This window comes from Halyomorpha halys, unplaced genomic scaffold (assembly GCF_000696795.3).
Source record: "Halyomorpha halys isolate HHAL.00 unplaced genomic scaffold, Hhal_1.1 Scaffold1830.1, whole genome shotgun sequence".
Lineage (NCBI taxonomy): Eukaryota > Metazoa > Arthropoda > Insecta > Hemiptera > Pentatomidae > Halyomorpha > Halyomorpha halys.
This window is the reverse complement of record NW_027106915.1, coordinates 6,707-20,844: the sequence shown is the minus strand read 5'-3', so window position 1 is coordinate 20,844 and position 14,138 is coordinate 6,707. Positions and strand designations below refer to the sequence as shown.

Sequence of the window (14,138 nt, the reverse complement as noted above, 5' to 3'; positions counted from 1 at the left end):
TTTCTCTTGGTGGTTTGTTTTTTTACACACACCACAGGGTTTTTTCTTGATTGGGCAGTTTTTACTCAGATGTCATTCTTTAGAGCAAGAAAAACATTTCCTCTAGTCAGGAGTAGTTCTCCAATTTCTTCTTACATTGGTTGTGAACGCAACTGGCATGTCTGTTTCCTCAGTAGAATTTGAGGAGCGTCTTTACTCAGTCATTAATCTTGTCTTTAAATTGGAAAGATTTTTCATGTCAGAGCCTGTGCTTTTCCAAACCTTCATAAAATATTTATAATTTTCTGGAAATGTTGTTATTACTTTGGATAATAAAACGAATAAGAAATAATCATGTCAACTGATGTATTCATGCCTAATGACTTTAATCTAAACACCAAATTTTCAATTGAGCTTATGTGGATTCTATTTCATAATTTAAAATCAAAAAATTCTTGAAATAGATCATCAACCTTTTGCTTAGAAACATCTCTTTCCTATATGTCACATATTTTGGAATACATTTGATTTGCACTGGTACAAGTCAAAATATGAGTTTATGCTCTCTGATTTACTGTGCTACTATTAACTTTTGGGTGCACAAAGAGGAATTGGAAAATATACAAGCTAGGTGCAACAAGCGACTACTGTGTTTACAACAAAACACCCCACACTTTATGGTAAGACTAGAAGTGGCACCCATTCCTGTGGGATATCACGTTTTAAAGTAAACTCTGTCCTGGCTAATAAAAATACTTTACATGAGTTGTACTCGCTTCATGAAACAATGTTATTTAAAGCTACTGCAATTAGACAGTAACAACCGTTTGAGTCTGCAATATAATTGGGTAATGCAGATAAGAAAAATATTGGAGAGATTCGGAATGTTTGACCCGATACTACTTAATGATCCGGTAAGAATCAAAATTAGAATGGGGGAGGTCTTGGATAGATACAGGGAATTTGTCAAGGATAAAGACCTCTTGTTATTACGAGAATCACATAACTTAATCATATAACCCGTGGTATGGTAGAGTATAGATCATTAAAACAGATGCTTCTCAAAGCTACTTAAAACTCAGTTGAGAATAATTGCCCAACTGCAACTTTCCGGTAAATATGCAATTACTCTAAATGTCGGTCCATACAAATTTACTTTAGACCCACAGAAGCTTTGTCCACCTTGTGATGGAACAGCCCTGGAGGATTATTTCCATTTTTTGACATATCGCCCCGTGTATCATTAGAACCAAATCCGATACATGCCGAAGTTAAGCAATATTAGCTGAAATCAGTTGTATGAGGTTCTGTCTATACCCTTAGGATTGGACCTTAAACTGTTTTTTATATATGTAACGCAAAACCTCTTGCTTAGAGCTGGACACCTATCGCCCCAATAGGAGGTATAGTTTTTGCTTTGTTTTTTAATATTATTAAATATGAAGTGACATTTTTGTTTTACTGTTTTATTCTAACAAATATGGATAGCCCAGCTTGGGTATATTGGTTGTTATTAGTTTATTATATAAACGATCTTTAACTCATAATTTTTGTTAAATTACTACAATTGATCCTGTATTTCACTGGCTAACTCTATTTGTATGGGGGTTGCCCCATAAACAAAGAAATAAATTATTATTAACTTTTGGGCTTTAGCGTCATTTTGTAAGTAGACCCTATAGTATTTACATTGCTGGTCTCTGTGAGGCTCAAAATCTTTAAAAATAACCTCATACAACCCATTGGCTTTAAAGAAGATGTTTACTTTAAATTTCCACATTTGGAAGTTCTCTGGTCCTGTCAGTGGCTGAATCTGATTTATTTCATTGAAGCTGTTGAAATCCATTTTACAATGTTACTGTTTGCACTACCAACAAACTTAAATTTTCTTACTTTACGAAGTATTTGAACTCAAACAAACACTACTAAACTGTTTTTACTGTCTTACTACAAATTTTAATTTCGCAAATTACCTGGGCCCATAGCCAGTTGAATGGCGGTTGACACAAATAATATGTTTTAAATGTTTTAGCTGTTTTATTTGTTACAGTTATATAACATAAAACATTCTTACTTTAGTGAGAACAAAGAACACTTGCTTGGAAGTGGTCACAACAAAGGCTTCATAACAACTGCTCGCCAAACAAAGGATTATTGCAACGGCTAGTGATACAATCCATATATTAACAGTTTGCCACAAAGCAGCTTGTGTACAATAACAAATTAATTTTTACATCACACTTTAACACTGACTACAGCCGCATATTTTGAACAAAAACAAAGGCCTACTAGAATGTAGGGTGTTTATAATGTATATCATTTTTTTTGAATTATGTTAAAAAAATATACTTTACATCAAATTTTCATAAATCATATTTAATTCTTTTTTTAAATTAATATAATCAACTTCATAGAACAGAAAATCCAGATTAAAAATTTTTTTAACGGATGGCTCGGATAAACAAAAATTCACTGTAATTAGCTTTTGTCGCCAATCTTCTAAATTAATATTACCAATATTTTGGTATTTTCCTTTGATACATTGCAATTTTAAATTTTGTAATAAATAAAGAAGGAAAGGTTTATAATGGTATTGTTTAATGATAGGAACCTATCAAAACATTAGTTATGTTATTAATTTATACTACAAACCTAGTTTTTTTTTGTTTGTACAATTTTCTCTGGAAAAAAAAAAAAAAAAAGAAATTAAGTACATTCCCATGTAGATAAGTAGGGCTTATGAGAGTTTGTTTAGCTCCAAAAGAGTTAATTTTTAAAACAAGGTTTTTGTTTCGATTGCCCTTATAATTGTCTGGCTGTGGGTTTAAATTGAGCGATTGATTAGAAACTCCGGTCCAATGTTAAATGCATCACTTAAATTTCGAAAATCTGATGCTGAATTCTCCCTTTATCAGTGTCCTAAAAAACCCTTAGATGCCAGCCTGAATGAAATTTCAAAGGATCCTTTATCAATTTTTTTTTCCTCTACAGCAGCTGATGTTTCATACAACATTAGAACCATAATTGAGGGATTTCTAAAAACATGACCATTGAAAAATGTGAATCTCAAGCTTTCATTTGAGACTTATAAACATATTTATCCATAATAAATATATATATGATTGACTGTAAGTGAATATGAGGAGATGGTCCTGGCCGCTGCCAACAAGAAACAAAATATAGTTCTAAACTATTTATTCGCTGAATCAAGTAAGCTGAGAATTATTTTTTGTTGACTGCATCCCTGCCTATCTCCTTCATAGTTTAAATAAATTTTGGTTTGGGAGAGTACCAGATTTGGCAAAATAGGGCCTATTTATATTCATATATTTTGGTGTATGTGTAAGTTATAATAAAAAATAATTACCACTAATACTCAATAAGTTTTTCCTATTTATAATTTGTATCTTCAAATATTCAATAATTTACACATTATAGAAATTCAAAAGACATGGATATTGACCAATATATTTTAATTACAAAAAGTATATTTTTTCAAACTACACTTAGAATATATGATAGATGTAAATTAAGCCTGACCAAACAAAACTTAGTAAACAATTGAGAATGGGAAAATATAAAATAAAACATCAAGTGAACAATAACTGTTTATTTCATTTTTATTAAACAGTATGGTCATTTTCTAATCAAGACCAATATACAATATATTAAATAATAATTAGTGCCATTCTTTTCATTGAATGGAGAAAGTACAAAAAAGTAAACCGAATGAAACATAATAGAATAAATTTCATACAGTCTGATATGTAGTCATTAAATAAATAACTATTTAAATAATTTGTTATACGAGAAAGGTCGTTGTGCACTTAGATAGACCCTAATCACTGTGAAAGAGAAACACCGATTCATGCTTTCGCATGTCGATAAGTTTTAAGAAAATAGTCAATAAATTTATTTACTTATTAATGTCGATGTTTTTCGTGCTTAAAGTCTTGAGGTGTCTAATCGTGCCAAAACTACTATTATATAGCCAAATATAGACTTACATATATAGACATCAGATGTTATCAATGTCGATCAAAACACCATTTATCTAAACTATATACATATAACATTAAAAATGTACAAGAGTCTCATCGCTGAACACGCAAATCTACAATCAGTTAAAAATCTATTTTTAATTTTATGACTAGGATTGATAACTTAAACTTTTAATACAGAATTATTTATAAATAAACTCATTCGACCGTATAGTCAATATGTATAATTATAAATACTAAAAATGGTCCTACTATAATAAACCATAAACACATACTAATTACCACATTCATATATAGTATTATATACAATTGTAGGCTTACGGAAACCATAACCAAACATAAGAATATGATTGGCTTGCTATATATCACATAATCAATATTTAATACAAATCATACATCATAAAGGTATATACATTCTATAAATTACAAAACTTAACATTGAAAATACGATCTGATACTTAGTCTATAAAGCAACATGCCTCAGTAAACATTTAGCTTCAATTATTATTTTATTTTATTTTTTTTTTAAACACCAGTTGAGAAATACAATACAGCTAGAGGAGTATCCTTTAGAAAGGTTAGATACTTACGTATACAAAGATTTATTAGTTTACAACTGACCTTAAGATTACAAATTTCGAACAGTGTTATAAAACTGCGAATAACATGTCAAGAAAATATCCACACATTGCTAACATATCAAACAATAGACAAGTATACTAGATGTGAGAAAAACTAAAGAAATGCCTTGAGAGGAAATGTGAGGAGAATTTTCTCGCAGTCAGTATGATTGTCACCACAATGCATCGCTTTTATCAGCCAATGGATTAAACAAAGAACAAAACGAAAAATAAATAAAAAGTTGGAATAAATTGCTAATAAACTAGAGAATCTAAATAGTTAAAAACACTTATTTTTAAGCTAATGATTCTAAAAAGCTTTAATCTGTGTTATCAATCAATAAACTAAATAACATAATCATTTATCAAACTCTAAATTGCTTGTTAATAGTAATTGTACAAACTGCATTACTATATCTTATTGTCATTTATATTTCTCGATAATTTTGTATTAAAATATCATCTGTTCTGTTCCCTGTCTCATAATAAACTTCAAATAGATAGATATGTTCTCAATAAATAATATTTACTTTATTTACAAATACTTGATAGATATCCTCATCTGTCCGTGGCTCTGTATTTGACATCCTCATAAAATCATTCTAAAAATTATATAATATGTCGAGTATGAAAATTGATACAACTCATTTATTTAAATATATTTACTTTACACTGGTGTTATATATATGTACATATATAAATATGCAATAAAATAAAAGATCTACGCACAAAACTAGAAGTTATATTGGTCACACAACTCTCCCTGAATAAGGAGCTAGTTGCAATAATTAGCATTTAACAAGAAGTTCTTTAAGAAAATATATAATTGAAAACATTTCAAAAGATCAATTGTGGTGATAAAATTTTCTTCTCTTTTAGAATAAAATATCCTCTATACCAACTGGTTATAAACAAAAATATATTAGACAACTGGTACAATAAAAATCATTAGAAATAAATTCGCACAAGCTTCAGGTTCAAGCTGGTGATATTAAAGGGTTCTCATAGCGTTCTCTGAAAATTCCATTAGTTTTAATAATTCGATGTTGTTTTTTTAATTTTTATTTACAAAAGGATAAAATGCACCTTATTCTACGTTATGGAGATGAGTGCATACATTTGAATATTTTATATATATGTACTAATATTATGTATTTACTTCCAGTTACATAACTACCTATAATTAATGCATATATCAAATTATTTACAGGCAAGTCTTTAATATCACTTTACATTATAAACAGAGCACCATAAACTGGTGCAATGAAATAAATTTAGTACATGCAAATGCTTAAGCACAAGTTACAAATGAGCATTATAGTTCTTCACTAGTGTAAGATTACATTGATACCAGTTAAAACTAAGTTACAGTGTTCAAAACTTAAAAATTCATAAAGAAGATTCATTTACAAAACTCCATTTTATCTAAATACTATTTAATCCAGAACTATTCAGTGATTTCAAATTTAAAAGAAAAATAATTTTGTATAAATGAAGTTTAGTAAAAGTAGCTTGACTTGGTAATAAACAACAAGTTTTTAAAAATTAATAATAAATAAACAATATCAAAACACCATCAATTCTAATAATAAAAGTTTTTCATGCAAATGAAAACAAATATAAAAAAAGAAAAGAAAAAAGCATTGAACAAAAGGGAGAATACGTACAAAGAACAACTATATATATATTTTTAAAAATAATAGATTACATCATAAACTTTTACATACAACATACATATAGTGATTTACAAAATATACATTGCCATATACATTAATAACTTTAATATAACAATGGAGAGTTACATTTTTATTTAGTGAACCTTCTGAAAGGTTCGCATTCATTTTTAATAGTGTCTATACATATATAAATATTTTTCTTTTGGTCATGCTTTTATTAAAAACAAGTAGTCATCTTCTGACAGACATATAGCTTTTTGCATGTGTTAAGATCAATATAGAAAAACAATTTTTAGAGTTTTGAAAATTATATAGTACTAGCCAGTCATTCTTTTTTTTTTTTTTATAACTGATCTCCAAGAAAAGAATTGCCCCTCATCATGATACTTCAAAAATACTAATTACTTGGAATAATAGATAAGATAGAACTGTTTGTAATTAAAAAAAATAAATAAAAATAAAAGAAGTTCTAGAAGTACATACTCAGTTAATCAGTAGAATTCAAATATATTTCATACAAGATAAAAAAAGAAATTTTAAAAATGAATTTTAGTAATTTAATCATTATATTTTTACTCAACATTGAAGGGTACTGAGCTATTAGACTTTAGAAATCAGTTAAAGAAAAAAAAATTATGATAAATAAATTAAAAATCCATCAACTCCTAAAAACATTTTCACGAAACAGGAGCATACCCGAGGTTCTTCCTTTGAAGGAAAAGGTGTATCTGGCAGAATGTAGGTCTTTGTATTTCAGAAGTCCTCCAACACTCTGCCATCAAATCTGCGATGTCTTTTGTGCACGGGGCTGGTGGTCTGGGAAGAGGTTCAAATCCACCAGTTTCATCTCGGAGATGGGCTAGATTTTCAACCACTTCAGCATCAGTGAGTGAGTCGAATGGTCTCCTTCTGCAGAGACAAAGGATCTCCCAAAGTGTCACACCAAATGACCATACATCACTCTTTGTTGTGTATTTCCCCTGAAAAAGGTAATGCAACATTTGATTAGTTGATAATTTTATGGTATAAAAAAAAACACATTCTTCCGAAAACCATTTCTTTTACCATATAATCATCTCCAGCACCGATTTTCATAGCTTGATGGGAATAGACATTAAAGTTTATGTTTGTATTTAGTGAAGTGTTTAACAACATAAGATTTTTCTTATACTGTATTTTGTTGTTAAGTTTACAAAATATGAGCAAGACAGGATGATAAAATAACTACCAATCCATACATTTCACCTAACTACATTTAATCAATAACTTAGATGAGTTGTAGTGAAAAACTCTTCCTTATTAAATTTCTTTTTTTTTAATATATCATAAACAACATTTTGGAGTCATTGCCCCATCATCAGGTACTCTTAATATAATTATACTCTCATATTTCATAATTAACTGGTCTCCTTACTTTGTCATTAGGTATAACAATAACAATAATAATATAGCTGTTAGTTTTTTTAAAAATAAATTAATACATAAAAGTTGATATATAAAAAATATGGGTAAATCTAAAAGCATTATATCAACAAGACTTGAAATAAGGTTATGGAGGACTATTATACCAAAGGACTGAATAAGGAAATCAGTTTAGTAACGAAATTTGAGAATATAATTATATTAAGGGTACCTGATGATGGGACGATGACCCCAAAACGTTGTTTATGGTATATTAAAATAAAGAAATTTAATAAGGAAGATTTTAGCACAACTCATTAAATGAATATAACTCATCCAGTAATGAACATATAGTATTAATCAATAACTTATTTTTCAAATAGAACAATGTTGTCTGATATCTAAGAGACACAGGACTTCAATTATATTTACTGGTTATAGATCACAGATCTTGTATAGCTGTCTGAATTCTAAGGATAACTCATGTTTCTTCAAGGCCAATTATTTTACACATTACTTTAATTATAAAAACTGTTCATTATTGTTATTCTGTTAATACGTGTTTGTTTCAGACCCTTAAAGGACAATGAAAAGTAGTCTTCAATTTTGCTAAACTCTTGTTTATAGTTTCATGGACTTGGTTTGACATCAGAAAATAAAAAGTTTTTACCACATTAAAATTTCTTTTTTCTTATTGAATCTATTAGATAGAGTTCATCTGAGATTCTTATACATATCAAAACATTCAAATTTTACAACTAATATCATCATTTTGAAAATAAACATGTATTTTATTTTATTTGTATTTAAATCTAAATCTATTTTTTACTAGCAATTATCAGTTTTTTAAGTATTTTACTGCCCTTTGTTAAATCTTTCTAAAATCAAAATAATGGATAAAAAATTTCGTTTGGCATTAAAAATAATTTATTTGGATTTCAGCATAAGAATTTTAACAAAAATCTGTCCAAGATATTTGGCTTCAGATTTAGACAATTTATCTCATCGAGCATATATTCTTTATTATAATTTAGTAGGTAGAATGTTTCGTTAAAAAAATTGTATTGTTTTTTTTTTTTTTTATGCTCATGAAAAATTAAAGCTCTAATGAGTAGTAAAAATATTAATAATTAGCATAAATTAAGAGAATTTTATTAAAGTAAATTTTTGCAAATATAGTGTATAAAGAAATACTTTAAACCTATTAATAAGAATTTATAAAAGCCTTTTAAAATAAAATGGTGCAAAAGGATAGACTTCTTACACTTACCATGAATACTGATTCCCATGCCATCCAACGTACGGGAAGAGGCATACTTCCATTGACGTTATAATAGTCACTAGCGTAGGCTTCGTTATCAGTGCCAAAGTCTGAGATTTTGATCTGATAAGCTTTTCCTACTAGGCAGTTTCTGAAATAATATAAAATATTTATAAAGTGAGATATTTTAAGCTTCAGTTCAAACATGTTTAAAAAAATAAATAAAGTTTTTTTTTTTAATTAGGACTGAGCGGAGATCAGAGAAAGCACCGAGCAAAATAAAGTAGATCAGATAAGAATTAAAAACATCAACATTAAATAACAATAAAATAATGCCATAAAACTTTAGTTTTATTTTAAATAATTAATTCACTTGTAAAAATATAGAAAATTCTTAATTTTCTTTTGGTGCATGAATTAATTTTCATTTATCCTTTCTTATAATACTGTATTGCATTTTGTATCTATTTTTATTACGTTTATTGAAATGTGAATATCTTTTAAATTGAAAAAGATGAAAACTAATTTCCAGCAATTATATAGATATAAAAATAGATTTGATAAGAAATTCATTTAATAATTATCATCTGATTATCTATTATTAACTTTTTAAACATGGTAAATTATAAGCAATTAAATATGAAGAGCTAGGTAAATACATATATTAAAACACACATCAGCCTATTAATATATTATTTAAAAACAAACCTAACATCAGAAAATATGCATGCCCCTCAAAAATAATATTATCCTTTAAAAAAAAAAGGAGAGCACAGTTTCATTACTCAAGGTGCTAATGGGTTATTAAAAGAGGATGAATTCACAAATATTTGTACAGCCTCGGCTGGGCAGAATACATACACTGTTTTTAAGAGCATCATTAAAACTATACTGTTACAAAAAGGATGTCACAAATTAAGTAACAAAAAAAAAGTATATTTATTAAAAATATTTCCTGATGTAATTTATTCCATTTTGTTAGAACTTTGTTGTTTTGTTTTTTTCTTATTTTAGGAACCACAAACATTATTTGTTTCTTAAAAAATATTCATTTTTATAACAAGTTTTATTGTAAATAGCTTTGGAAATAAAAATAATAATCAAATAACAATTATATTTGAAAATTATTGCTAAAATATTTACCTTGTTGCAAGATCCCTATGAACAAAATTCAAGGACTCCAGATATCTCATGCCAGAAGCTATCTGTGTTGCCATGTAGAGGAGACAATTGAAACTATAAATAATAAAATATTCAGGTTAAAACATTACATAAAAAAATACTAGAAAAACAGTGTATCAAATTGTTTAAGGATATTATAATAATTTTACATGTATGAGGAAAGACTTACATTTTAGAAGGAATAAAGAACATTTCATTCCTTCCAGAGCCAATCCAAAATTAAAATAGTAATCATTAAAGTTTCAATCATAGTAAATTTTTACTGGTTCTTGTTAGCTCTACTTAATTGAACTTTCTTATTTGTTTTAAATCTGGAGTAGTCACTTTTGTGCATTATAATTTTTTATGTGTATAAGTACAATTTTTCTGTGTATAAAATAATATATAGACAGTGAGAAAAACTATTAAAATTAATTTAAAATATATTTATTTTTTTACAGTTTATATCAAAGCAGTTGACAATTGGTAATCATTTGGTAAGCAGATCACAATTGGTAATATCTATTTGTTTTCAAATTATAAGTCTAACAGAAGTGAGACCTCAACTGACAATATTCATTCCTAGAAGGGCATTTGGAAGACAGGTAATAGAAAATTTTGATCTCTATTACAAACAAATGAAGAGGAACGCTGCATTGAAGACTGTTGGGGATGTCTGTACCCCAAGTGTTTAATCCAGAGTTAACTGCTATTTTTTATTTTTAAAAACATTACACTATTTTTAAGAACATTGAAATCAAATTGATGCAATTAGTTGTATGCCGTAAGGTCATATTTATTACCTTAATGTTTTGACCCCAAGAGGAAGTGTGTGGGTTGTTTCAGCAGGAACATGAGTTTTAAGGAACTGAGTTAGATCTCCATGTTCTAAATATTCCATCACAACACAGAATGGTTCTTCACGCCAGCACACCCCAAGTACACGAGCGATATTCACATCTTCTAATGCTCCCAGGATGCGAACATCACGCTGAAACTCGACTCTGAAAAAACAAAAGAAAAATATTAAGAAATAAATCCCTAAACTAAAAATAAATATAGAAGGAAAATTATTCTATACAAACATTTTTAATTTAAGAAAAAATCTATGAAAACATTTTAGTTCCGAAGAATCTATTTATATAGTTCATTATTATGTAGAACTATATTAAAGAGACAACATTAATTTGAGGCTTAAAACCTTACAAAATAATTTTTTATTATACTTATTATTTCCAGTTATGTCATATTTAGCACAATTTTAGTTTAATTTAATTAATTTTTCTTCTAAACCCTAGGCTATTTCTTTTATTACATCTTTTCAACTCAATTAATAAACCTTTTACTGCATCAGGTACAATCCACTTTAGTTTCATTTTTCATATTTCTGTTTACTATTTGTTCTACATTTTTAACTACAAAATTATTGTACATGTTTTTAAATATATTATAATTTAATAAATCTTTGTACTTCATACGTCACAATACATTCTAAAATTATTATGTTCATTAAATAGTTTCTTAACCTGGGTCTTTTCTGTTGCACAGTGATAATAAAATAATTTTAATAAACCTTACTGATTAATATTAATTATCTGTAGAATAAATATTTTTTATCTGAATTATCAAAATTATGTATTGAATGAAACTGTTAAAGTTATTTAACTATGTTTAAATTATTTCAAAATTAGTATGATAGGGTATATTTTTAAATTTCTGGGTTTTATTATTCTATGTTGTGTTTTTAAATACTTCATTATTATTTAATGTGAGAAAATATTTTAATAAGTTCAGGAAAAAAAGATTAATTAATCATTTTGGTATTAATCTAAAAATATTTTCATCTGATATTTCTATTACTAACTGGTATTCATAAATAATATAATTTTTTTTTACTTTAATCCCATTTTAAACCCAATTATTGTAATAGCAGCAATTGATTCAACATAATTTATCTTTTATAGGTGTATTAACAATTTTTGGTATTTTGTAAACAAACTTTGTTTTAATCCAATTTTTTTATTTATCCTGGACTTCTTCTTCTGGCCAAAAAACATTTCTCACAGCTCCTCAAGAACCATATATCATTTAGAAGAGGATAAAGGGGCTCATAAATTACCACGAAGTAATGCTGGAGGACCAGATATTATGAAAAGTGTATTTGAAGTAAATCTATTAGACAAGTTAGAAGAATTTTTAAAGTTTGGGAGAGAGGAGATGCTGATAATATTAAGTGATTTATTATTATGCATAATCCATGATTTCACAAGAGTTGAGAGGGTAAAAGAGAAAAAGAAGGCTCCCTTATGAAATATAAATGTTACTTAAGCCCTAAGCAGGGAACCCTCCTTATAAGACCTCTGATGGGGTGCTTCCTCTTTGTGGCTTTTACCCACAACTGTCTCACATCACGTTTCTCAACCACTCAGCCCCTCCTTTGAGGTCAGCTAATTATTTCGGTGAAGGGATGGTGGATCATTTATTTATAAAAATGTAACAAAGGGCGAAGGGCTCTCAGAGCTAAGCTCCTTAGCTTTCAGGTTCAGTAAATAAAAGTTATAAATTTTATTAGAATAAAAAAAAAAATAAACTTATTTATTTTAATAAAGCATTGTTAATAGATTAATATTTATAGTTGACATATTTCAGAAAACCACTTTATTAGTTTAATTTTTCAAATATTAAAAATCGTAGAACTAAAATAGCATAAATTGTGAAATATAAAATATCGATCTCAATATAATAGTGTATGTACTTCATTAAAGTTTTGTTATTGGTTCATTTGTCAAACAAAAAATTATGTAAATAAAATTGGTAAAGGATCAGAGATTATTTTATTTGTCATTACAAAAATATGAAAAAAACAGCACTAGTTAGATCTGACAAGGATGGTGAGTGTGCTAGTTAACTTACTTTTCTTTAACAGTTGCATTTCTAAGTAAGAACTTCACAGCTACCAGCCTCTTTCCTAAACTTGCATTAAGACCATATTCTGGAATTCCATCAGCTTCGGCTACATAAACCTGGAGAGGAATAATAGATTCAGAATATTATAAATAATGGTAAGTGTTTTTTTTTTTTAATGCCATCTAATTTGTAAATATTCTCAATAAAATTAGTTTTTAAATTAAAGAAAATATTCTCATGATAATCATAAAAAACTCACAATAATTAAATATACAAAAATAAATGTAATAAATACCGTTCCAAAAGCTCCTTCCCCAAGTTGAGTGATCATTCGTAGGCGGTGTCTTGGAAATTCAGGCACGGAGGTCTGCTCAAGCCTCCTTTTAAGAGCAGTCAGCACATCCTGAGGGGTAGGGGTCTGAAAGAGGTTTAAAATTAAATTAAAATGAATTGAAATAAAGTACGTAAATTTTTTGTTGGGAAAAAATATAATGATTATTGTGTTTACAATGTTTTGAAACTGTAACTCATGTCAATAAGTAACTTACTCATTTTATATGCTTGAACACAGTAATAATAATGAATTATAAACAAATTTTCAGTTATATAAAGTTTTATTACATAAATTCGGATATTTAAATTTTAAAAATACAAAATTGTTTAAATACCAGAAAAATCTAAGTCTTGGGTTCAAATAATAAATTTCCTCTCCCGAAAAAAAAATGCGGCTGAGTTTAAAATATGCCAACTAATTCTAATACTTGTTAGTAACTATGATAAGTGTTTTTTTTTAAAAAATCAAGTATTTAAGTAAAATTTCCAGTAAGAAATTTTACTTAAAATTTTTAATTATTTTCTAAACCTGATTAGAACTCAAAACTTCAGTATGCGTCAGTATTCAAGCCATGGAGTCACATAAATGGAATCTTATTCGGAGTCCAAATAGTTTTAATTGCTTTAAAATGTATCATTTACTGAGATATCCTGTCCTTTCCTCCTGACACAATAATAAGACTAAACTATTATATTATGCTACATATTTTCATACATGCATATCTTCCTCTCTATATTAGCCAGTAGAAATAGTTGCTGCCTCAAAGGAAGAATATATAAAAGGTAATACAAATTACTA

At 27.7% G+C, this 14,138-nt stretch overlaps 1 protein-coding gene across 1 annotated transcript; it reads right to left on the bottom strand.

Moving 5' to 3' along the window:
• Positions 1–3,574: 3,574 nt before the first annotated feature.
• On the bottom strand, positions 3,575–13,424 carry LOC136795256 (discoidin domain-containing receptor 2-like; the record flags this gene model as incomplete). The annotated part of the gene is given in 6 exon segments (XM_067045212.1): positions 3,575–7,256; positions 8,948–9,089; positions 10,082–10,174; positions 10,903–11,103; positions 13,013–13,122; positions 13,302–13,424. Coding segments are annotated over 6 exon segments (972 nt in total), but the record flags the coding sequence as incomplete, so codon positions are not given.
• Between the last annotated feature and the right edge of the window lie 714 nt (positions 13,425–14,138).